Source organism: Salvia splendens, chromosome 17 (genome assembly GCF_004379255.2).
Source record: "Salvia splendens isolate huo1 chromosome 17, SspV2, whole genome shotgun sequence".
Classification (NCBI taxonomy): domain Eukaryota; kingdom Viridiplantae; phylum Streptophyta; class Magnoliopsida; order Lamiales; family Lamiaceae; genus Salvia; species Salvia splendens.
The window spans coordinates 2,441,809-2,466,608 of record NC_056048.1 but is presented as its reverse complement, the minus strand read 5'-3'; the positions used below and the strand labels follow the sequence as shown (position 1 = coordinate 2,466,608).

General features: G+C 40.0%; 2 protein-coding genes across 2 annotated transcripts; both read left to right on the top strand.

The window, feature by feature from the left end:
- The first annotated feature begins 4,190 nt into the window (after positions 1-4,190).
- LOC121773660 (pentatricopeptide repeat-containing protein At5g56310-like) lies at positions 4,191-5,572 on the top strand. The gene has a single exon (XM_042170558.1). The coding sequence runs from the start codon at positions 4,266-4,268 to the stop codon at positions 5,499-5,501; it is 1,236 nt and encodes a 411-aa protein (XP_042026492.1). The 5' UTR covers positions 4,191-4,265; the 3' UTR covers positions 5,502-5,572.
- A 3,344-nt stretch (positions 5,573-8,916) lies between these two features.
- On the top strand, positions 8,917-13,573 carry LOC121775276 (apyrase-like). The gene is made up of 9 exons (XM_042172335.1): positions 8,917-9,215; positions 9,943-10,071; positions 10,139-10,195; positions 10,968-11,060; positions 11,156-11,349; positions 12,020-12,108; positions 12,172-12,386; positions 12,819-13,008; positions 13,316-13,573. Exons 1-9 carry the CDS (start codon positions 9,030-9,032, stop codon positions 13,420-13,422), a joined length of 1,260 nt encoding a protein of 419 aa, XP_042028269.1. The 5' UTR covers positions 8,917-9,029; the 3' UTR covers positions 13,423-13,573.
- The last annotated feature ends 11,227 nt before the right edge of the window (positions 13,574-24,800 follow it).

The following is a 24,800-nucleotide window of genomic DNA, read 5'->3' as shown; positions in this document are numbered from 1 at the left end:
AGCTCAACACCGAACATTGAGCTCGGTTAATCCCTGAGCACGACTACAAACTCGACCAATCACCGAGCATGATTGCAGTTCGTCAGATCACTGAACAGCATATCGGTCCCTAATCGCCGAACAGTATATTGGTAACCGAACTGAACTGATTGTGCAGTTTTGCCCCAATCCTCATAACAATACTCAATATTTACAACTCATTGCACTTCATTTTTTATATATTTGACGAACACCAATAATTAAAATGAATTAATCGTATTTTTCAATTTATTTTATTGGCTAGAGCGTCGACTAGTCCTAGTGCTTGTCCATTATTGTAGAGTGAGATGTCCTTATAACGTGGCAGGAAGTGTTTTTAGGATGTCATAGTGCTAGTCCATGGGGACATCCGTACCACTGTCGATGCTCTAAATTGTCTTGTGTTGCTTCATAAATTTTCAAGCACTCATTCGATTAGGAAAAAAAGGCTCAAGCCAAAAATTAAAGTAAAAAATAGCATGAGGTGTTGGAATAATATAATCAACCGAGAGATAAAATCAAGACGATAATTGAAGAGATAATCGAGGAAAGATCAAACCAATAATGAATAGTATCAGGAATTAAATAATACTATTTATTTATTGCATACCTTATAAAGCAAGGGAAAAAAAGTAAACAATACCCATTACACAGAAGCCAATATAACGAAAGAGAAATATTGTGTATTCCAATTTTTCGATATTATTACAAAATTTGATAATTGTATTTTTTTTTGGTCACACATCCATTTTTCTATATATTTATTTTTTGAAGGGAAAAGTTATAGTGTTATACATGATAATCGAGTACGAAGGTAAAATTGGGATGGGCCCTACTTTAAATTAATCTCCACTCACATTAATTAAAATGATTAACTGATTAATAAAATTTGGCCGACAAGTTTGCAATCATCTCCCTCTACTTATTACAATTATTTTTTCAGGTAGTTATAATATGCAATGCAATACATTAATTTTTGAATAATTACTTGTCACATTTTCATGAATAATGATATGATGATAAGGAATTTCCCCTTCTCTCTCAGTTTGTTAATTTGCCCTCTCATCATCACCAACTAAATATCTCTCTCATTCTCCCAAAATAAATAGAAACAGTCATTTTTTCGTTAATAGTTATAGGTATGATAGTTATGTAATACATATAATTAATTATAATCTTTTAGCAATAATATTATATACGTGGCCATATCCAATCAGATAAGGACAATTAGTGAAATAAATAATTAAATTGTGTGCTTTGATAGGGACTAATGTTTCAGATTTTTAAACAAAGTATGTTTCTTGAGTGAATTGTACAAGTTGGAAAATGGGACATGAGGAAATTGTTGTTAATTTGGACAAGTAATTAATTAAAAACTTGTTGTTTAGTGATAACAACAACATTAATTATTGACGAGGTTATTGTGTGAGGCTGATAAAATAGTGTAACAGCTGGATTAAGAGTAGTCAATGAGAAAGGAAGGTGAAAGGGGTAAAGTGCTGTGGAGAATATTCATGTCTGTACTTCAACCTCATGTATAATTATAAACAATCAAATTACAATTAACAAATAATCACATAAGTAAATTTTAGCTACTTGGGATGGTAGATGACTAAAAAATGAAGTTTACCGACCAAGATAATCTTCGACGAGGCTCTTGGATGGATCTCCGAAAGCAGGGGCGGAGCCAGGAAATCATATTTGGAGGGACAAAAATACATATAGACAAATTTTAAGTATTTCGGAAGGAGGAATTAATTAAGGACTAAGTTAAGGAGAAACTTATTAATTAGTTAAACTACAATTGATAGCATGATTGGACTTTATTTTGCTAGAACAAATGCTTCATCAATTTGTTAGTTTAATTATTTTTCTTTTTTATTTGTTGCTTTGTTAAAAACATGGTGTCGTAGCTAGGTAGACTAACAAACAAGAGAAGCCAAAAGATGAAATAAACGAATATTAAGGATTATTGACATAAACAACGGCCGAAAAAGAAAAATGAGTTATCGATGGATGGCATCCGTCGGTAAAAGCATCTAGGGAATCGCCTCACGTTTGGAACGGTAGTTTATCGACGAATTTTTGGATTTTAGTGGCGAAAAAGTTTGATGGTAAACCCTGCATTTTTTGGCCAAATCTCTCCTCTCTCAAACTCCACTAGATTTGTACTTTTTTCCCACTAAATTATACTCCCTCCGTCCCTAAGGAATAGTGGGAGATAAAGATGGTAATGATATAGATTGTATTGTTAGAAACTAGAGATATATACGACAACTTCAGTAAAAATCAACTCCGGCGTCAAAATTGCACAATGTCGTGAAAATGACCATATCTGCATCTTAAATGCTACTTTTAATAACATTTTTACGATCGTTTGAAGCATATAATATCATTTTTCACATATATTCATTATTCGAAATCTTACAGTATCCTTTCTGTAAAGCTCTCCGTATTTTTTGATCAATTTATGTTTTAAAATAATCAAAGATTTGTGATTTAAAAAATAGACTAGCCATGCATTTGTGTTTTAAAATAATTACATATTTATCATTTAAAATATATTTTTTTGACTAGAATGATAAATAATTACCATAATTAAATTATTAAAAAACAGAGTAGCAAGAATAATAACTACTACAATATAAATAAAATACTAAATTAAAAAATAGACTATAAATAAAGTAGAGTATTTAATAAGTGATAAAGCTTTCAAAAGTCAATACAAATGGTATATATCAATATTCAAGAGTAACTGAAATAAACTATTTTGAGGAAATAAAATATAAAAAAGGGAAGAAAAATGCTTTTGCCAGAATAAAGTACTAAATTAAAAAATGGACTATAAATAAAGTAGAGTATTTAATAAGTGATAAAGCTTTCAAAAGTCGATACAAATGGTATATATCAATATTAAAGAATAATTAAAACAAGTTCTCTCGAGGAAATAAAATAAATAAAAAAAGGGAAGGTAAAATACTTTTCCCAGACTCGAACATAATTTCAATAGTTGGGGGGCCAGTGGCCCCCCAGGCCCCAATGTGGCTTCGTCGCTGAGCGTTAATGGTAATGGTATAAGTTGTAAATAAAATGATGTGTAGTGTAGGGTAGTATGTTGTTTGAAATTTTCAAAATTAGAAAATTTATACTTTTTAGTGACGAACGAAAAAGGAAATAGTTCATACTCTTTGGGGACGGAGGGAGTATTTTTAGCAAATTGCACCCATGGAATAGAGTATTACTATAAATTATACTATGCACCCTGCAAGTATTGATAATTGAGTAAACTTTTCACTACAAAGTTATAATCGCTATTAATTTTCAATCTATTAAATTTCTCTAAACGGTAAAATAGAGTAATCCTTAAAATTATGAGATATAAAAAAAATATAAATTGGAAGGTAACTGAATTAGTTACAACTCATTTATGCTATTTAAGAAATTAATTTAATACGTCATTGTTTTAATATAAACTAATGAAGCAATGGCATTGGCAGGCCTGCCGGATTTCTTGATGGGCCTTTTCTTGGGCTTTGTTTTTATCAATGGACTCCCAATCGTATACGAAGGAGCTCGGTTCATTCAGAAAATTCTTACCTCTCTAATTTTGAAATATTTGGAATTTTCAGAATTCCATGAATATGTAAAAAGAAATGCTTTCCACACTCGAATCAAGGCATAATTTATACATGTTCAATTAACAATTAAGGTTGGATGCGATCAATCTCTTTATGATAAACAAATCCATTTTCTATAACCGGAAAAAATTGGAATTGTATCTGATCCAATAAATGAAATGGAAGTTTCAGTTTTGGTTCCGATCCTAGTTTAAAAGCAGATTTTTCATGTTTTGAGTAAAAATGGGAGATTAGACTATGATTTCAAAAAAATTAACTGGAACTAGACTATTATAACCGATGTACAAGTTTTGGTTCAGCACGTGAGAAGTGATTGTAAAAATACAACCAAACCGTCATTTCACTTCTAATTTTTTTGGTTTGACCAAAGGTGTACCGAATCCGCTTTTGACTGAATTCGACTATTCCTACTCAACCGGGTTTACGGATTAAGGCCGAAAATCTCCTTGCAGATGGTGGCTTCTAATTTTAACTAGAAAATGTGTAGTAAAAATGTAGCACTATTTAATCATTATTAACCAGACATCCCTCCCATTTAATCATTTTATGGTGTGTACTAAAAAAATGTAGCATTATTTAAATTTGAAAAACAGCTATCTAAGTGTGGAGATGCGGCTGCTCTGCCGCCACCAGCGACGGCGACTATATTCGAGTTCTATAAACACGGCGGCGGAGTCTTGCTCTCCCCTCCAACTCTACACCCGCATCGACTCTTTTTCCATCCTCTCCGCCCTCAAATCCTCCACCAGCCTCCCCCACACCCGCCACCTCCACGCCCACCTCCTCAAACTTGGCTTCTCCGCCCACCTCCACGTCGCCACCTGCCTCCTCTCCCTCTACGCCCCCGCCCAATTCTCCGACGCCCGCCTTATGTTCGACGAAATGCCCCAACGCAGCCCCGTCACTTGGAACATCATGATCACCGCCCACTCACGCCGCGCCCAAATCAGAGCCGCCCGCCACATGTTCGACGAAATGCCCCAACGAAACCAATCCTCCTATTCCTCCATGATCGCCGCCTACATCCACAACTCCCTCCTCCACGACGGCCTCTCCCTCTTCCGCCTCATGACGACCACCGCCGTCACCGCCTTCGCCCCTGACGAGCTAACCCTCGGCCCGATCCTCTCCGCCTGCGGCCGTCTCTGCTCCGTCGGATTGCCCTTAGGCAAATCCACCCACACATTCATTATAAAAAACAAATGGCACCTCAACGCCGAGCTCGGCGCCTCGTTGGTCGACATGTACGCGAAATGCGGTGCCCTGACGAGCGCCGCGACCGTATTCGCCGCGATGAGGGACGCCAACCGCAACGTGGTCTCGTGGACGTCCCTCATCTGCGGCGCCGCGCAGCACGGGCGCGGCCAGGACGCCCTGGCCGTGTTCGAGCAGATGAGGGAATCCGGGGTCGAGCCGAACGACGTGACGTTCACAGGCGTCCTGACTGCGTGCGTGCGGGCCGGGATGGTCGACGAGGGCCGGAGGTGTTTTAGGATGATCAGACGGCCGAAAATTCAGCACTACGGATGCATGGTGGATCTGTATGGCAAGAAAGGGCTTTTGCAAGAGGCGTACGAGGTGATCGAAACGATGCCGTACGAGGCGAACGCGGTCGTTTGGGGCTCGTTTTTGTCGTCGTGTATGTTGCATAAGGAGATGGGAGTGGTTGATAGAGTGGTGGATAAGGTGATGAGTGTGATAAGGCCGGATAAGGATGGAGGGGTTTACTCACTTTTATCTCAGTTGTATTTGTTAAGTGGGAGAGTGAGTGAAGCGGAAGGGATAAGGAGGTTGATGGTTGCACAAAATGTGAGGAAGATTAGGGCTTCTAGCTTCATTAATTAACCACTTTTTTTTTACAAAATATCTGTCACTATCTTCATATTGTCATGTACAATATCTTTGTTTTTTTATAAGAAAAGCGGGCAAAGCAGTTTGCCCAAATACAAGGCAAATTAATTCAAGAGTCAACTATTGAGACCAGGAATCTATAGATGAAGAATGTTTCTGACAAGTGGGCAAAGCCCGAATACAAGGCTAACAAATTTGATAAAAAAAATTGACAATGGAATTCCTTTCCATATGCATGTGACGAACCATAATCGAGTCCAAATTCAAGAGTACTATTTCTTCAATCCCAACTAAGTTGAGACAAAATTTTTGGATATAGAAATTAAGAAATTGTATTGAAAAGTAGGAGAGAGGAATAAAGTAGAAAACATAGAAAGAGAGTAAAGTAAATGGTGTAATAAAGTAATAGTGATTCGACATTTTGTTTTTTGTTAATTCACGAATCCATTGCATCATGAATCGACAGTTAATAGAGATAGTACATCAAATTGGGCAGTTGCAATCCATGAAACACAAAACAAATCTCCGCTTTCAAATTGGAACATATCCGTATATTAGCAAGAAAACTATGCTAAAGAAGATATTGGACTGGCCATCTTGTACAAGACTATAATCTGTATTTTCAGCCCATATATATTTAGCATTTTGATCAGTGAATTAAAGCTGTTTTGGATGGTAGTGGTAATAACTTTGAACTGGCAATGGTGTAACATCACTTACGTGGCAACATGACATAAAGCGTTAGCAATAATAGAGGTGGGTCCGAGCAAAAGTTGTACATCATAAATTATGCAGGATATGAGGAGTGATGATGAATAAGAGCGTCCGCATCGATTCCGGGCTTGGGCTCGTCTCGCAGCAATAATAGAGGTGGGTCCGAGCAAAAGTTGGACAGCATAAATTATGCAGAGGAGTGATGCTGAATAAGAGCATCCGCTGTCTCGATGCGGGCTCGGGCTCGTCTCGGCGAGACGAGCCCGCATCGAAACAGTGATGCGGCACTCCCATCGTGCCCCGTAGCCCTCCGCCTCGATGAAGCTGGCAAGCCAGCTTGCCACGCGCCAGCGCCACGTGGCGAGCTCTGGCGCAAAGCGTGACGCCCAGTCGCCGGCCAGCGAGTGGGCGTCGTCATGCTAACGCAATAATTTTATTTTTAAATTTGATTTTCTGAAAAAAAAGTTTAAAATTAAAATTTTTAAACGGTAAAAAAATATTTTTTTTATTCTATAAATAATCACATTACATCTTTCATTTTACACGCAAGCACACTATCTCTCATCTTTTTTTCTTCTCATCACTATCATATCATCTCTCTTTCCTCTCCAATTTCTGCAAAAATGTCCGGTGACGGAAACTCCGGCGGCGAGGGCGGCTTCGACTTGAACGCGTTTGTCGACTGGGGGCATGTACAATGTTTTGGGTGCTTCCAGTTCTGGTTTGTCGCCGGGCACCCAAGGCTCGTCGACGCCGGCGTACCAAACACAGTTCATGCATACTATCGTCCCTCCGCCCCGAGGAATGAGAAAGCGTAGGGATTATCTCAAATTAGGGAGAATATTCCGGAGGAAGACACTCCGAAAAACCTTCCGGCCGGAGCTAGAAGAATAGGAGACGGAGGAGGACGAGCCAGCAGAGGAGGAGGACGAGGCGGTGGAAGCTTCGCCAGTCGCGGATCCGGAAACGAGGAGGAAGAAGAGGAGGACGAGCTAGCAGAGGACCTAGGCTGTCATCCATACAGCTCCGCGGAAACGATGGCTCTGTTCGACGCTTGGATCGACGTGACATGTCATACGATCCCATCGTCGGGAATCAACAAACCCGCAAGTGTTTTTGGGATATGGCCACCAACGTATACAACAAGCAAAGGCCGAAGGGGACCTTCCGCCGCAACCTGAAGATGCTTCGCAGTAATTTTGAGCGAACCAACAAAGATGTCACACTATTTTGTGGGATCTACAAGCGTGAAGCGGAGAATTACCAAAGCGGAGCCAGTGGAGTCGACATTCTGAGAGCGGCTTTGCGAGTCTTTAAATCTGACACCAAAAAAGATTTCAAACATGCCGATGTTTGGCAGTCGGTCAAAGAGCTTGATAGGTGGGCTGGCGGTGTCCAGTCGAGCACGGGCTCGAGCTTGAAACGCACGAAGCACACGGCGGGTGGCCAATACTCGTCTAGTGAGGGCGGGGAAGGCAGCGCCTCACAAGAGGTTGAGTTCCCGACATCTGATGCAGGGGGCTCCTCCGGTACACGACGTCGGCCGCAAGGGAACAAGGCGGCGAAGGCAGCTAGAGCTCGCGCAGGGAGGGGCCGAGGCGAATCAAGCCAGGCGGGCTCCCAAGGGTCGCCGGCCTCCCTAATGTCCATGTACTTCACCGCCACAATGGCTGACACTTACCGCATAACGCATGACCAATATCAAGCCTATCTTGCCGGCAGTGCGGCCCATGATAGTGAATGAATGAGACGGTATTGACACAAGAATGTGGATGAGTTTAGATAGGGAAAGAGAAAATATATACTCCCTTCGTCTCATAATAGATGTTACACTTTCTTTTTTAGTTTGTCCCAGATGTCATATTTCCTTTTTTGGATAATGCTCCCTTTCACATTAATATAAATATACTATTTTCTCTCTCCACCTAACACACTAAACAACATCACCTAAAATCTCGTGTCAATCCCCAAGTGTGGCATCCACTATGGGACGGAGAGAGTACTAAATATGCAACATTTGGAAATCGGCACATGTTTTTATGTAGTGTTGTTTTGTGAGTTAATGAACAGAGAGTAAAGTAAGAGAGATGGAAAAGTAGAGATAGACGTGTTTCCATTTTAGGAAACATTTCATTTTTAATGGGACAATCTAAAAAGAAAAATGTTTCATTTTTAATGGGATAGAGGGAGTATGATGTTATATTCGCAAGTGAATTGTTCTACAACGAAAATGTGAGATTGAAGAACATTAATTTATATATTGAGCGAGCTACAACTTCGTATCATCAATTGATTTTGGGATCGAATTTCGCAAGGATTTGATTGATAAACTCTTCGCGTATCAAATATATATGCTTCAACGAATAATATCATGCCTAATCAATAAATTGTTCCATTTATTTTTTACTACTTTTGGAAAAGAACTCTACATTTTGCTAATTTTATACTATTACTCATATTTTATTATAAAACTAATACATTATATAAAAATAGGACTCACATTCTATATCTTTTTTTATTCATTTTCCATTACAATTCTTAAAACTCATGTCAAATCAAACTAAGGCTACTTGTGCCAAATCAAACTGAGCCTATTATTTGCCAAATGGAGTCATTTTGATTTTTGAATATGGAAATGGTCTACATTATCATCACCTTTATTTCAAAAAATCTGAGGTGGGGATACCTTCATAAAAGAAGATGATGACAGAAAACAAACGTTTTTCATGTCCTGCAAAAAAGGTGTAATAAGTAGTTGGGCAGCATAAAAATGCAGGAGTTGTGGGAGAGTGAGAGAAAGTGAGAAAAATGTGGATGACAAGTGTGTCAAAGCTGCTGCTACTCTTATCGCTCTTTCCTAACGAGGGAGAGCAGCCGGAGAAATATGCCGTTGTTTTCGACGCCGGAAGCACCGGCTCCAGAGTCCACGTCTTCCGATTCGACCGCGACATGTCTCTCCTCCAAATCGGCCATGACTACGAGCTTTTCGTGGCTGTATGTTTCTTCGTTATTCCCTTTCCTTTTTCTTTTCGGGGTAAATTGTTGAAACAACCGCAAAAAAATTTGGTCAAATTCTGGTATGTCCACGAACTTGAAAAACCAGCAAAAAAAACATGAAATTTAGATTTGTTCTTACGCGTGCATAATATATTGTAGATATTTTTCAGCCAACAATTGTTTATGAATAGACATTGTCTATCTACCTCACTGGCGGGTGAGGATGTATGTATGCGTGTGATTTCTCGACGTCCATACAATTTCAACAAAAATTTTCACAACTCCATGGATTTTTCGGCTGATTTTAAAAATGTGTGGGACATGGAATTTAACCAAATTTCATGGGTTTTTGCGGCTGATTTTTAAAATTTGTGTCACGGACAAAGTTTAAACCAAATTTCATGATTTTTCCGCCTTTTTTTTTACTCCCTCCATCTGTAGTACTATTTTATGTAGACGACACAAGTGTTAATACGGAATTAATAAAATATGGGATAAAAAACAAAAAAAGAAAAAGTACTAATATGAGGCAGAAAGAGAAAGAAAGAAATAGATAAGGTATGAGAGACAATTTGAGTTGAAATTTTAGCCAAATTTCATGTTTTTTCTGACTATCTTATAAGTGTGACACGAACTAGAATTTAACTTTTATGGTATTTTCAGCAATTTACCTTTCTTTTTATTGCATTAATAGTGAGATTAATTAGATAAATGTGGTGGGCAGATTAAACCAGGTTTGAGTTCTTATGAGAAAGACCCCAAAGCTGCTGCAGACTCATTGAAGCCCCTCTTAGAGCAAGCGGAAGAAGTCATTCCCCAGCAACTGCGTGCTACAACACCCCTTCGACTCGGGGTATACCCATTTTTACGTTGATTAGTTTCACACGCACATACCTAATTATCATTCATGTATTATGCAGGCGACAGCCGGTCTTCGCCTACTACCGGGAACTGCTTCTCAAGACATATTGAATGCGGTATATTGTTACATACTCTGGTATCTGATGTGGGATTTATACCGTCATATCGATTGTGTGAGGCAACTGAGCTTTATGGATAAATGTGCTCGGAATACTATTCTTTTGGAATGAGTTCTTGTCTAGTGATGCTCAAAACAAAGTTATTTTGTTAAAATGAGAAGATAAATAAAATAAAAAAAATACTTATTTTACTAAAACGGCTTCGTTTGAGCATCACTGAGAGACATAGTTCTGCACACAGAAAAGATGAGAAAAATTTAAACATTCGAGATTAAATATTTAGTTATCAAACCTTATAAGATCAAGTTTCTCTAAACTTCGTAAATTATAGTATAATTATCATCCCCTTTAATACTTGCCTAGGTTTATTCACAATTATGATGCTTTTTAATGCAAACTGATGTTATTTTATCTACAATTCACAGCCACGAATGTTCATAATTGTGTGTTTACAATATTTTGTGTACAATTTACAATCACGAAATCGGTCTCGTACATTTTTCCCAAAAAACATTTTGATCCTACACATTACGTGTTAGCTTTTGGTCCTATATAAGGCATGTTTTGGTCCATATTTATTGCGTCGATATAAAATTAACGTTCAACTGCATTAACACACTTAATGTGAAGGCCGAAATAGATTTTTTATGCAGATGTAACTTTAAAATGCAGTTGACCGTTAATTTTAGCGGAACCAATAAATATGGACCAAAACGTATTGTTTAGCACCGAAGCTAACGATTAAGTGGTGTGTTGGAGCTAATTGAAGGTAAACGAGCTTTTCAAGAGCAAATCGAGCCTCGGCTACAAGCCAGAATGGGTGTCTGTTCTCGATGGATCAGATGAAGGTGCTTATATGTGGGTATGCAAATATACCTAATTAATCATTCAATTTCTAGTTAAGTACTCATAGAATTAAATTTAGAAATATGTGATGTATGGTGAAATAAATTGCAGGTTGCCCTTAACTATTTAAGTGGTAAGTTAGGCAAAAAATACTCGAAAACGGTAGCAGTGGTAGACCTTGGAGGTGGTTCAGTACAGATGGCATATGCTGTCTCCGACAAAGCTGCTGCCAACGCCCCAGCAGCTTCAAATGATGTCTCCAATAGATTTGGTCTTGGAACTAATTACAACCTTTATTCTCACAGGTATTTTTTCATTTATATATAGTCTATATTGTTCTAAATGAAATAGAAGAATTATTTCAAAAAAAACAAATCTAACAAGAGAGCGACAGTTCATTCAGTCTATCAACCAACGAACTATTGGAACAACACTAAAGTACAAAACAATCGGCCCTCTCTTAAGGGTCAAAATCCTCATTGGTATGTGGGACAACACTAGTGTCCTTAGAAATTGACCCTTCTTAACGGTTAACGTCCTCGTTGGTAGGCGGGAAAACATTAGTGTTCTTAGTGATCGACCTTTTACTGGAGTCTTTAATCTTTAATAATCAATCCTTACCAATCGATCCCCTTAAGGATCAAAGTCTATGTTGGTCATGACTTTGCTTCTTTACCATATAACCACGGTCCACGTAGAGTTGGCTCCCCAACGTTCTCGTTGGTCATGATGCATGACTGACTCCTTTCCCTGGCCATCACATAGTAGGTCACCACTCTGAGTCGTTGCGCTTCTCAACGAATTGTTACAGACTAAGCATGAAATTATCCTAGAAGACTAGTCTATTATTATTATGAGAGAGAACCCATTTGATCCATAAACCGACATCTATTAGAAAACCGATAAGGGACAACATTAGAGTCCGTAACATACATACCCATATTAAATGGTGACTATTAACTACATGTCGTGCAGTTATCTCAACTATGGGTTGATGGCTGCTCGTGCACAAAATCTGAACCTTTCCGGTGCTGGAAATCCATGCATCACTAATGGCTATCAAGGTGCAATAAAATTAATTAGTTCATCCTTATGTATAGTGATTATATGATAGTGATATTGAGCAGGGACATACTCCTACAACGGGGTTGATTATAAAGCAACACCTCCTCGTTCGGGCACAAACTTGTTGGGTTGTGTTGCGCAGGCACGAAAAGTGCTGAGGGTGGACGCGCCCTGCGCCAACAAGCCCTGCTCCTTTGGAGGCGTTTGGAACGGTGGAGGTGGAGACGGCTTTGACAACTTGTACGCTGCATCATACTATTACGACACAGCTATTGAGGTATATATCTTTGACTGGCCCAACCCTTCAGGGTATATGGACTTCAGACTAAGTCCAATTTATGTAGAACCGAGCCAAATCGAAAAAAAAAGAATTTGAAACTACTATATAAGCCTAGGTGTTACTACCTTCGTCCGCCATCAGAAGTCTGTTTTAAGAAATATTCAGTAACCCTAAGTTACTGGGATATGAGTTACACTTGTATATGGAGTAGTTTTAAATGAAATGTGAGTGGAATGGGTTAGTGGAATATGAGACCCTATTACCATTTATAGTAAAATTGAATCAGGACTCTTATTCATGACGGACTAAAATGGTAAACGGGACTGCTATTCGCGGACGGAGGGAACAGATTAGTTTTAAGATGGACAACTTTTGCCATTAACAAAAACGGGAATATATAGTAATATAAACTACCCCTCATGCATGTAGGCTGGAATCGTGGAACCAAATACTAATATAACACACATTCGGCCAAATGTATACCTGAAAGCAGCAAAGAAAGCGTGCAGTGGCAGCGTGGACAATATCAAGACTATATTTCCTCACCTTAAAGATGATGATGTGCCGTACCTATGCATGGATCTTGTATACGACTATATTTTGCTCGTTGAAGGTTTCGGTACGTACGTGTCTTATATGAGCATTATCCGTGGGAGTGCACGCTATTGTTGGCGTCATTAGTTTTACAAATATCATAAAATCAAAGCACGATTTGCCCATTTTCTGTAAATGGTATGAACAAATATCAAGCTTTGATTTATTATGTTACTTGTAAAATTAATGACTTTAGCAAAAAAAACTAATACCAACATTCACAAATTTTTCTATAGAGAGACATGTTCTCATCATAGTTATATATTTTTTTTGTGGATTAATTGAAATTTAACATATAAATGTGTGTGTGTGTGTGTGTGTGTTGAGTGCAGGCATCAAACCAACAAAGAAAATAACTCTTGTGAAGAATTTGGAGTACAAGGATTCGAGGATCGAAGCAGCATGGCCCCTTGGCTGCGCAGTTGAACTCCTTTCATGACCTTTTTTTAATTATAATTAAGCTTTGCTGTTTCTTTCAATAATGGGTTAGCCATCCAATCTTCCTCCTTGACTTTATTTTCACATTATCAATAATTGTACTATTATTATTATTATTATTATTATTATTATTATTATTATTATTATTATTATTATTATTATTATTATTATTATTATTATTATTATTATTATTATTATTATTATTATTATCTAGTCTTATAGATTTATGTTATGTAATTATGTGGGCTAGGCCTTTGTTGTTAGACTAAGGCCCAGTCACTCAACTTATTTAATTGTAGCATTACTTTAACTGGGCTTGAGTTTAAAAAATGTAAAGAAAATTAGCTGAATAAAGTTATTGAAATGTAATTAAGATGAGTTAGTCAAATATAAAATCTATCTACAAAAATGGTATTTTCTTTCTTCATTATTAATAGAAACATTTCTTTTCAGTACAAAGATTAAAAAAGAAATGTTTATACTTTAATATATTAAGGATGAGATAATAAAATGAACGACAAAATAAAGTATAAGTGAATAGAGAATAAAATATAATAGATAAAATATATTATTTTTTTGCTTAAAGTAAAAATGACTATATTAATGTGGAGCATCCTAAAAAAGAATATAAATATATGACTATTAAGGCGGAAAAGAGGCAATAATAGGAATATGAGACAATGGTTACGGAAAGATTTAAAAATAAAAGGAATATGAGATAATTATTCTTGGCGGAGGGAGCATTTTAATTTCCAATATATTGAGTCCAGATTGTTTTTTCTGTCTTCAATAAATGGGTTTCATATAAGTTTTAATAAAATATTGAGTCAAAAAGCAACCTAAAGAGTATATATATTTTCGCAATCTTACATTTCGTCTCATTATGACGTGTCACCAATTAATATTTGGATTCGTATCTCCAAAGCCACCGTAACAAAACAATAGGAATTTAAATAAGAAAAAAAGTAATTAGAGTTGAGTGGGAGTAAGTAGAAAGGGAATATGAGTCAATTAAAAATAATTATGCATAGATTTAACGACAAATCCCACTTGACTAGTTAGATAGAGTATGATTAAAATTAAATATATATGGATCACGTGAATGTGATCAATTGCTAACTCATCATTTAATTGTCAATTACAACTAATTTAAGGTCATACTCCCTCCGTTCCATTGTAGTGGGGGCATTTCTTTTCGGCACGGAGATTAAGAAAGTAGAGAGATGAAGAGAGAATAAAGTAAGAGAGAGTAAAGTAAGTGAGAAGAAATGTGTTAACTTTTACTAAAAAGGGAAATGACTCAACTACTATGGAACGTACCAAAATGGCAAAATGACTCTACTACTATGGAACGGAGGGAGTAGGATTTTAGAAATCTTGTGATCTATAATTTGCAATATGTAATTTCATTTTTCATTTTTTAATATTAAAAAGATAATAACAACTATCAAATTTAAGGTTTAGAAACACAATGTTAATATAATGTATGAAATACATCATCATGAAACCATGAGAATGTCAACACAATTTCATATTGACATTTTACAAGCATTATATTGACATATTATGTAAGTTGTATTGATATAAACCCGTCTTCAAAAATACGAAAACTAAAAAAAAAATCAAATTTTGACATAGAAACATATGCATGTAGGATCTCGTTGAATCCTTATAAAATTAGCTTTAATTAGAGATATGTTTTAAAATTTAGTTATAACTACTTTGTTGTAAATTGACATAAATATCCTAATTGACATTTTTCGTTCACTCTATTGATAGACTAGGGACCAATTGTAATATCCGAAAAAAAAAATATATATATATAGAATTTTATTCTTTTAAGTAAGGTTTGAATTTTTGTGAATATCTTGTTTAAGATATGGTTGGTAAATCTTATTTGTTTATTTTTTTTTTTTTGTGGATATGTTTTTACCTAAGCATTTGTTAGTTGGGATAATTAATTAATCAATGAATTAAACATCCTAATTAACTAATTGTTTTCTCTCCCTCTCCCTCTCTCTTTTTCGAAAACCCCTCCCCCTCTCCCACTAATTTCTCAACCTCTCCCCACTCCTCACAACCGATCCAAAATAGAAAAAAAAAAACTATCTACTCTCTCTCAACCTTTCCCTCTCACCGTCGCTCATTTCTCTCTCTCTCGAAGTTGTTCTCTCACCGGTAAGGCTTCTCTCTTTCTCCCCCTCGGTTCTCACCTTTTTCCTTTCACTCCCTCTCATCGAATCTTGGATTCTTCAAGGTGTTACTCTCTCTCGTTGTGAATCGGAGTCGGAAGAGGAAGTAAAGCGTTTGAACTACGTTTGAACTATCCGGGAAAGGTAACCCAAGACCCTAACTCATGATAATTTCGAAAACACATGCATTTAGGACGTTTTGAATGTTTTAGATGCTGAATAGGCTTTGTGGTTATGTGTTTGTGTGGGGTATGTCTTCGGTGGTGACTGACAGTGGGTTCCGACCCCTTTTTGACTGAGCAAACGATCTCCTTTTAGTACGAAATTTTAACTGTTTAAACTTTGGTGTGTCTTCTGTGTGGTGTGTAAATTTCAGCTTCATTGGATGTCGGATGATTTTATAATGATTTTTGTAAGTGAACTGCGCTTTTCTGATGGATGTATGTTTTTGGGGGATGTATTTGTGTGCAATGGGGGTGATTCTGGGTGCTTCGATAGTGTGAGGTATGTGGATGTGTTTGGCCAGGGGATGGCTCGGGGAAAACAGCGTTTGGTTCGGGTGGTTTGTGTGTGTTGGCTGAGAGCTTTGGGGTTCGGCCTAGGGCAGTGTTGTGGAGAGTTTTGAAGGGTTGATCCCATGGGTTTGGGTGTGTTTTGGGATGTAGAATGTATGGTGGGAATGTCGTATAAGGTTTGAGAATCGTGGGTTGGGGGAAAACGGGTGTACACTTGATCGGGCCAGGTGCCGAGCCAGTGCCGAGACAGGTGCCGCGCCAGGTGCCGAGCCAGATGCCGAGACAGACGCCGAGCCAGTGCCGAGCCAGGCGGCCGAGACGGTCGGCCGAGGTGCCGAGCCAGGCGGCCGAGACGGTCGGCCGAGGTGCCGAGCCAGGCGGCCGAGACAGTCGGCCGAGGTGCCGAGCCAGGCAGCCGAGACGGTCGGCCGAGACACCGAGCCAGGCGGCGAGACAGCCGGCCGAGGTGCCGAGCCAGGCGGCCGAGACACCGAGCCAGGCCGAGACGCCGATCCTTTTTCCGAACCTTTTCCGAGCCAAGTGAGCCGTTTGCACAGTGAGGGTATGCCGGGAGTATGAGTGTTGCGTGTGTGTCGTGTGCGCGTCTTGAGTACGTTGTATGCGTGTCGGGTGCGTGCGTGGTGTGTTCCGGACGTGTGATTTTGTGTGATTGGCTTATAAGATGTTGTTAAGTGTGTGTACGTGTAACGTGCTAGATGTTGAAGTCATCCACGTAGGAATCATGCATTGTCGTTTAAACCTCGTCTTTCCTGACTCTAATTATGATATTTATTTATCTTTCAAAAGGGTGATCTTTTACGAGGAAATTGTGGTTGAAGAAGGGAACTATTTAAAAGCTAAGCAATTGAGGTGGGCTTTTCTACCCTACTATTTTGTGGGTTATCTTTAATACGGACGCTGTTCCGGAAATGTTTATGGAGATGAACTGTTTGTCTTGCCAACTGTTTTGTTTTGAAACCTATCTGAAGTGGTTTACCACATATGTTTAATCGAATTCGGGTCTGTTGGGCTGCGAACCCTCAGGCTAGTGTACACGAGACCGGGAGCCATCTGAGAGCAAGTTGGCCGGTCTAGTTGACCTGGGGTGTGGCCACGCCCCTTGTCACCCTTTGGATCAGATAGTGTATGATGGTGGGAATAAGGGTGGCAATATCTGAAAATGACTGCGCAGTCGAATTTATGAAATATGTTTTAGTGTACTTGGGTTATTTTCTTACACTTAAAACCCCAAGGTTACACTGATATGGCATGACAAACTATGATTTTGGCGTGTGTCCACTGAGTGCAATAAGTACTCAGCCCTGCATGTTGTTTTCTTAATGTGCAGGTTGAGCGACGATGGGGATGACGGATGTTGAGCAATTAAAGTCAAAATTGTGTTTTTACTTTGCCTTTTGGATGGTGTCGTGTCGTCATACCCGGCATTATCTATCTCTTGGTCTGTTCCGCTGCTTTGTAATCCGATACAATGTTTTCATTTAAACTCTGTTTACTTTAACTTTAGAAATGTCGCTACAGTACATTGTTTTGAAGTGAACTTCCTCTAATTAAACGTTTTCGGGTCAAGCATTCTTGTTCTCCCCTTTCTTCCCCGCTTCTTTATTCCTCCCCTAGTCGCGGTCCACCGTACTTCCTATCCTTAGGAAATGCGGGCGTGACAGAGTGGTATCAGAGCCTAGGTTTTCTTTCTGCTCTGGATCCAAGAGTCTTTTTCTGTTTTGAGTAAGTTTTCAAAAGTGTCATTGGCTCAACATCCGACTCATCGCACTCAACCTGAAATGAGGTAATGAAAATTTTGAATTTTTTGAAAGTATATGGAAGTGGAGGAAATTGTGATTTTGGGTTTTGAAAATGATTTTTGGAAAGTTTAAGTAAATATTGATGCATGTGGAAGGGTACAAAGTGATGTGAAAAGTTGGAAATTAGGAGAGTTATGAACTGTTACTGTGTGTTGAATTTATATGAAAGCATGTGGCTGATGTGTGATGCTATGATGACGTGAATGTTGATGTGAGCTTTTACGTGTGAATGTGTTGGCCTTTTGAATGATTGAACTTAGACGTGAGAGGTTTCACTAGTGCTTCTTGGACCTATAGTAGATAAGGACTTATGGCCTTTGAACACCAGCGGGCTTGGAATTAGAACAGCGATACGTCTGCATACACATATCTCTCTCTTCTTCGGTTATGCACCCTGTTTTTATATGCGAGGCGATTGTTTCTGTTTTTCTATAGATGGCGCGTATGTTCCGAACCCCGCGACGGAGTGATCGTGATAGACTTAGGGCACAGAGGGTGCTCAGGGAGTATAGAGTGTACCGGAAGAAGGATCACATACCGTTGATTGAGTTCGTAGCGCACTTCGATACCCTCTGGAGGGCAGCTCAGGAGTTCGGAGTGACAGAGCATGACGGCATTGAGAAGCTAATAGAATTGCTCCCTGACAGCTGGAAGGAGTGGGCTGAAAGAACGGCGAGGAGGTACACGTGGCATGAGCCCGTTACCGATGACATGGTGGGCGACATGGCTGGCTTTCGGAAGGCCGTGTATTGTGCACTGGTAGACTCTCGCGAGGAGCAGCCCCCACAGGATGTGCAAGAGAGGATCGTGTATCAGGACAAGTACGTGAGTATGTACGAGGATGAGCAAGGGTTTGAAGATGACTATGAGGAGAAACCCGAGGAGGCTCCGCAAGGGAACCCCGAGGAGGACGATGACGAAGACCCGGAGGAAGGGCCTATGGATGAGGATGATCGAGTCGTAGTCTAGAAATAGAATAGTTGATGTCTTTTTAGTTTTGTTTTTAGTACGATCTGCTCTTGGGAAACAACGTTTGACCTCCTTTCTTTTAATGAGAATTTGATTTTGATATATATCCTATGTGTTGCATCTTACTACATGAAGATTATGAGAAAATTTTGAGAAAGTGGTAAGTTTGGATGAGAATTGTAGTAACACTTTTTGGATATTGAATCAGAATGCCGCCAAGACGTGTACGCCAACCACGACAAGGACCCAACGTGGAGGCACCACCTCCACCACCACCTCCACCCCCGCCTCAGCAAGAAAGATTCATAGTTACGTTCTCCAGGCAGAATCCCCCTAAATTCGATGGACAGGGAGATCCCTCAAAAGCCGAAGAGTGGATACGCGGCCTCGAGCGTATTTTCAGGGTCATGGAGTGCACAGATAGGGAGCGCATTGCTTGCGCCACCTTTCAACTATCAGGTGATGCCGATTACTGGTGGGAGACTCGGCAAAGAACTATGAATCCTGCACGCTTGGAAGCGTTAACATGGGAGGAGTTTAAAATGGAGATTGATAACAAGTATGTCCCAAAGACGTACAGACGGGCCAAGGTGGTAGAATTCCACACGCTGAGCCAATGCCGAATGACTGTAACTGAGTACGACCGAGCCCTCGCACAGATGGCACGATATGCGCCCGAGTTGATGGACACCGACGAGAAATGGGCGGTGAAGTTCCGGGCCGGGCTCAAGGATGAGATAAAGGCCGCATTGGCTTGTCGAGGAGAACTCTCCTACTCGGAGATCTTGACTTATGCACTGGACGTGGAAGATGCACTCCCTAAACCAAAAGTGGTGGCGACAACAAACGCGACACCCCTACAAGCTCAGTCAGGTCATCAAGAGAAGAGGAGGTGGGATGGTGATCACACTCAGTATGGTGGCAAGAGGCCACAACACATGAAGAACCCACCCTACAATGGCGGGAGACAGAATACCTATCACCCGAGGGCAAGCTTTCCGCCGAGGAACCCTCAATGTGGAAGATGCTTCAAGTACCACACCGGAGAGTGTCGAGACCCCAGATGCTTCAGCTGTGGTGGAAGTGGCCATTACTTCCGAAATTGCCCAAATAAGGACATGGGGACAGGGGCGAGACAGAACCAGTTAGGTTTCCGTCCACCATCCCAGGCACTACCTGCACCTCAACCGCAACAACGCTGCCAAGGACTGCCGTCGCAAGCAAGAGCCTACGCCTTGAAGGGGAAACAGCCGGCAAACGGGAAAGAAACCTTTGGGCAAGGAAACTTGGCAGGTATGGGCACACTTCTCAACATGCCTATAGTTGTCTTGTTTGATACGGGTGCATCGCATTCCTTTATATCAACTTCTTGTGTGGATACATTAGGATTACCTACTGTTAAGACCGAACCCACTATAAGTGTGACCTCACCGGTAGGCGGGACTATAGATATATCCCGATCTTGTGCGTGTGTGAACTTTGGAATAGGTGAACTCAGTTCGTTGGCTCATAATTTACAAGTAATGACGATGGGTAGCGTAGACATAATCTTGGGTATGGATTGGTTAGCGGAGAACCACGTTACCCTTCATTGTAGAGAAAGGGAAATTTCGTTTGAAACCCCAGGAAAAGAGCCGACGAGGTTTTACGGAATCTCAATGAACCGACGCAAGTCCATTGTCTCCGCGCTGCAAGCCACTACAATGATGAGGAAGGGATGTCCAGCGTACCTTGTTTATTTGAATGGGAAGGAGAAGAAAGACAGGAAGATAGAAGATGTGGCGATAGTGAGTGAATATCCCGATGTCTTCCCCGATGCATTGCCGGGACCCCCACCCGACAGGCAAGTAGAATTCACGATCGATCTGGAGCCCGGATCGGCACCAATATCCAAGGCACCTTATAGGATGGCGCCAAAAGAGTTGGAGGAGCTTAAGGTGCAACTACAAGAGCTACTGGAATTGGGATTCATTAGACCTAGCGTGTCGCCATGGGGAGCACCAGTGTTGTTTGTGAAGAAGAAGGATGGAACGATGATGATGTGCATCGACTATCGAGAGCTAAACAAACTGACGCTGAAGAACAAGTATCCACTACCAAGGATAGACGACTTGTTTGACCAACTTCGAGGGGCAGGAGTCTTCTCTAAGATGGACTTGAGGTCTGGGTACCATCAGCTGAGGGTTCGGCGAGAAGATGTACCCAAGACGGCTTTTCGAACAAGATATGGTCACTATGAGTTCGTTGTGATGCCTTTTGGACTGACGAACGCCCCGGCAGTGTTCATGGACCTTATGAACCGCGTGTTCCAACCGTATTTGGATCGGTTTGTCCTAGTTTTCATCGATGATGTGCTCGTTTACTCAAAGAACGTGGAGGAGCACAAAGCGCACTTGAGAACCGTCCTAGCAACCCTAAGGGACGAGAAACTATATGCCAAGTTCAGTAAATGCGAGTTTTGGCTCAAGGAAGTGAATTTTCTTGGACATGTAGTAACTTCAGATGGAATTCGTGTAGATCCGGCCAAGGTGGAAGCGGTGCAGGAATGGAAGTCGCCTTCTACACAAAATGAAATTCGAAGCTTCTTAGGACTGGCGGGCTATTATCGAAGATTCATTGAGGGATTCTCGAAGATAGCCAGGCCAATGACACAGCAACTGAAAAAGGGAGTCAAGATGATTTGGACACCAGAATGTGAGGCGAGCTTTCAGTTGTTGAAGGAGAAATTGACCACCGCACCAATTCTAGCTGTACCGGAGTCAGGGACTGACTATGCGGTGTACACGGATGCGTCGAAGGTGGGACTTGGATGTGTACTTATGCAGAAGGGGAAAGTGATTGCATATGCATCGAGGCAATTGAAGCCCCACGAGCTGAATTATCCGACACATGACTTAGAACTGGCAGCCGTGGTACATGCACTGAAGATCTGGAGACATCATCTCTATGGAGTCCGTTGTGAGATATATACGGACCATAAGAGTCTAAAGTACTTCTTTGAGAAAAAGGAGTTGAACATGCGCCAACGTAGGTGGCTCGAGTTGGTGAAGGACTACGATTGTGGTATAAATTACCATCCGGGAAGAGCAAACGTAGTGGCCGATGCTCTTAGTAGGAAGTCTCAATCACAGCTGGCCATCTTTCTTACTATCGAGGAGAGTCTAATCCAAGAGTTCAGTAAGATGCGGTTGGAAGTAGTGAGAATGCCCGAGACTGTGGAAGGAATAGTAGCCACGTTGGTGATGGAACCCGACTTAAGAGCCAGAATTGTGGAAGCTCAACGGCGAGATACGTTACTAGAGAAGATTCGCTCAGAAGTGAGGACGGGTGAACCCGGAAACTTTCGTGAGGCAGCGGATAATGGTCTCACATACAAGGGAAGGTTGTGTGTGCCTAAGGATGAAGGCCTGAGGATCGAAATCATGAGAGAAGCACATGAAACCCCATACGCTGCTCACCCAGGAAGTACCAAGATGTATCAAGACATAAAGAGGCAATTTTGGTGGAACGGTATGAAAAAGCATGTTGCAGCATTTGTGGAGAGATGCCTGGCATGTCAACAAGTAAAGGCGCTACACCAACGGCCCTATGGGAGATTGCAACCCCTTGAGATTCCAGAATGGAAGTGGGAACATATTGCAATGGACTTTGTGATAGGACTGCCAAAATCCCAGCGAGGAAACACTGTGATTTGGGTGATTATAGATCGTCTCACCAAATCTGCTCATTTTGTACCGGTTCGTGCTACTTATGGATCCAACGAGTTGGCTAAAATATATGTGCGGGAGATTATACGCTTGCATGGAGTACCAGCGACAATTACATCCGATCGCGATGCCAAATTTACTTCTAGGTTTTGGACGAGCCTGCAGCGCGAGTTGGGGACTAAATTGAATTTTAGTACTGCCTTCCACCCACAAACCGATGGGCAGTCAGAGAGAACGATTCAAGCCTTAGAGGATATGCTGCGAGCCGTGGTGCTAGATCGAGGTTGGGGTTGGGAAGAAGTGTTGCCTTTGGTTGAGTTCGCTTACAATAATAGTTACCAGGCGACGATCAAGATGGCTCCATATGAGGCATTGTATGGAAAGAAGTGTAGATCGCCACTTTATTGGGATGAAGTGGGTGAGAGAAGAATTCTCGGACCAGACTCTGTAGAAGAGATGATAGAGATTGTCCGACAAATCCGTGGGAGGATCAAGGAGGCACAGGATCGACAGAAATCATATGCGGATGTTCGAAGGACCGATTTACAATTCGAGGTCGGAGAAAAGGTCTTTCTGAAAGTTTCCCCTTCTAAGGGAATAACTCGTTTTGGTGTGAAAGGAAAGCTGAGACCCCGATTTATCGGTCCGTACGAGATTTTGGATAGAGTCGGCGCGGTAGCATACAGATTGGCCCTACCACCAAACTTTGGAAATGTGCACAACGTCTTCCATGTGTCACAATTGAGGAAGTACGTGTTTGACCCCACACACATAGTTCACCAAGAAGAGATGATGGTCCTAAATCCCGATCTAAGTTATGAGGAGAAGCCCGAGGCCATTTTGGATCGAAGGGTGCAAGAATTGAGGAATAAGTCAATTGTTTCGGTGAAAGTACGGTGGAGGAATCATGGGGTCGAAGAAGCAACATGGGAATTAGAAGATAAGATGAGAGAGAAGTTTCCGGAGCTGTTTGAGTAATCTAGGCAAATTTCGAGACGAAATTTCTTTTAAGGAGGGAGGAATGTAATATCCGAAAAAAAAAAAATATAGAATTTTATTCTTTTAAGTAAGGTTTGAATTTTTGTGAATATCTTGTTTAAGATATGGTTGGTAAATCTTATTTGTATATTTTCGCAATCTTACATTTCGTCTCATTATGACGTGTCACCAATTAATATTTGGATTCGTATCTCCAAAGCCACCGTAACAAAACAATAGGAATTTAAATAAGAAAAAAAGTAATTAGAGTTGAGTGGGAGTAAGTAGAAAGGGAATATGAGTCAATTAAAAATAATTATGCATAGATTTAACGACAAATCCCACTTGACTAGTTAGATAGAGTATGATTAAAATTAAATATATATGGATCACGTGAATGTGATCAATTGCTAACTCATCATTTAATTGTCAATTACAACTAATTTAAGGTCATAGGATTTTAGAAATCTTGTGATCTATAATTTGCAATATGTAATTTCATTTTTCATTTTTTAATATTAAAAAGATAATAACAACTATCAAATTTAAGGTTTAGAAACACAATGTTAATATAATGTATGAAATACATCATCATGAAACCATGAGAATGTCAACACAATTTCATATTGACATTTTACAAGCATTATATTGACATATTATGTAAGTTGTATTGATATAAACCCGTCTTCAAAAATACGAAAACTAAAAAAAAAATCAAATTTTGACATAGAAACATATGCATGTAGGATCTCGTTGAATCCTTATAAAATTAGCTTTAATTAGAGATATGTTTTAAAATTTAGTTATAACTACTTTGTTGTAAATTGACATAAATATCCTAATTGACATTTTTCGTTCACTCTATTGATAGACTAGGGACCAATTGTAATATCCGAAAAAAAAAAATATATATATAGAATTTTATTCTTTTAAGTAAGGTTTGAATTTTTGTGAATATCTTGTTTAAGATATGGTTGGTAAATCTTATTTGTTTATTTTTTTTTTTTTTGTGGATATGTTTTTACCTAAGCATTTGTTAGTTGGGATAATTAATTAATCAATGAATTAAACATCCTAATTAACTAATTGTTTTCTCTCCCTCTCCCTCTCTCTTTTTCGAAAACCCCTCCCCCTCTCCCACTAATTTCTCAACCTCTCCCCACTCCTCACAACCGATCCAAAATAGAAAAAAAAAAAC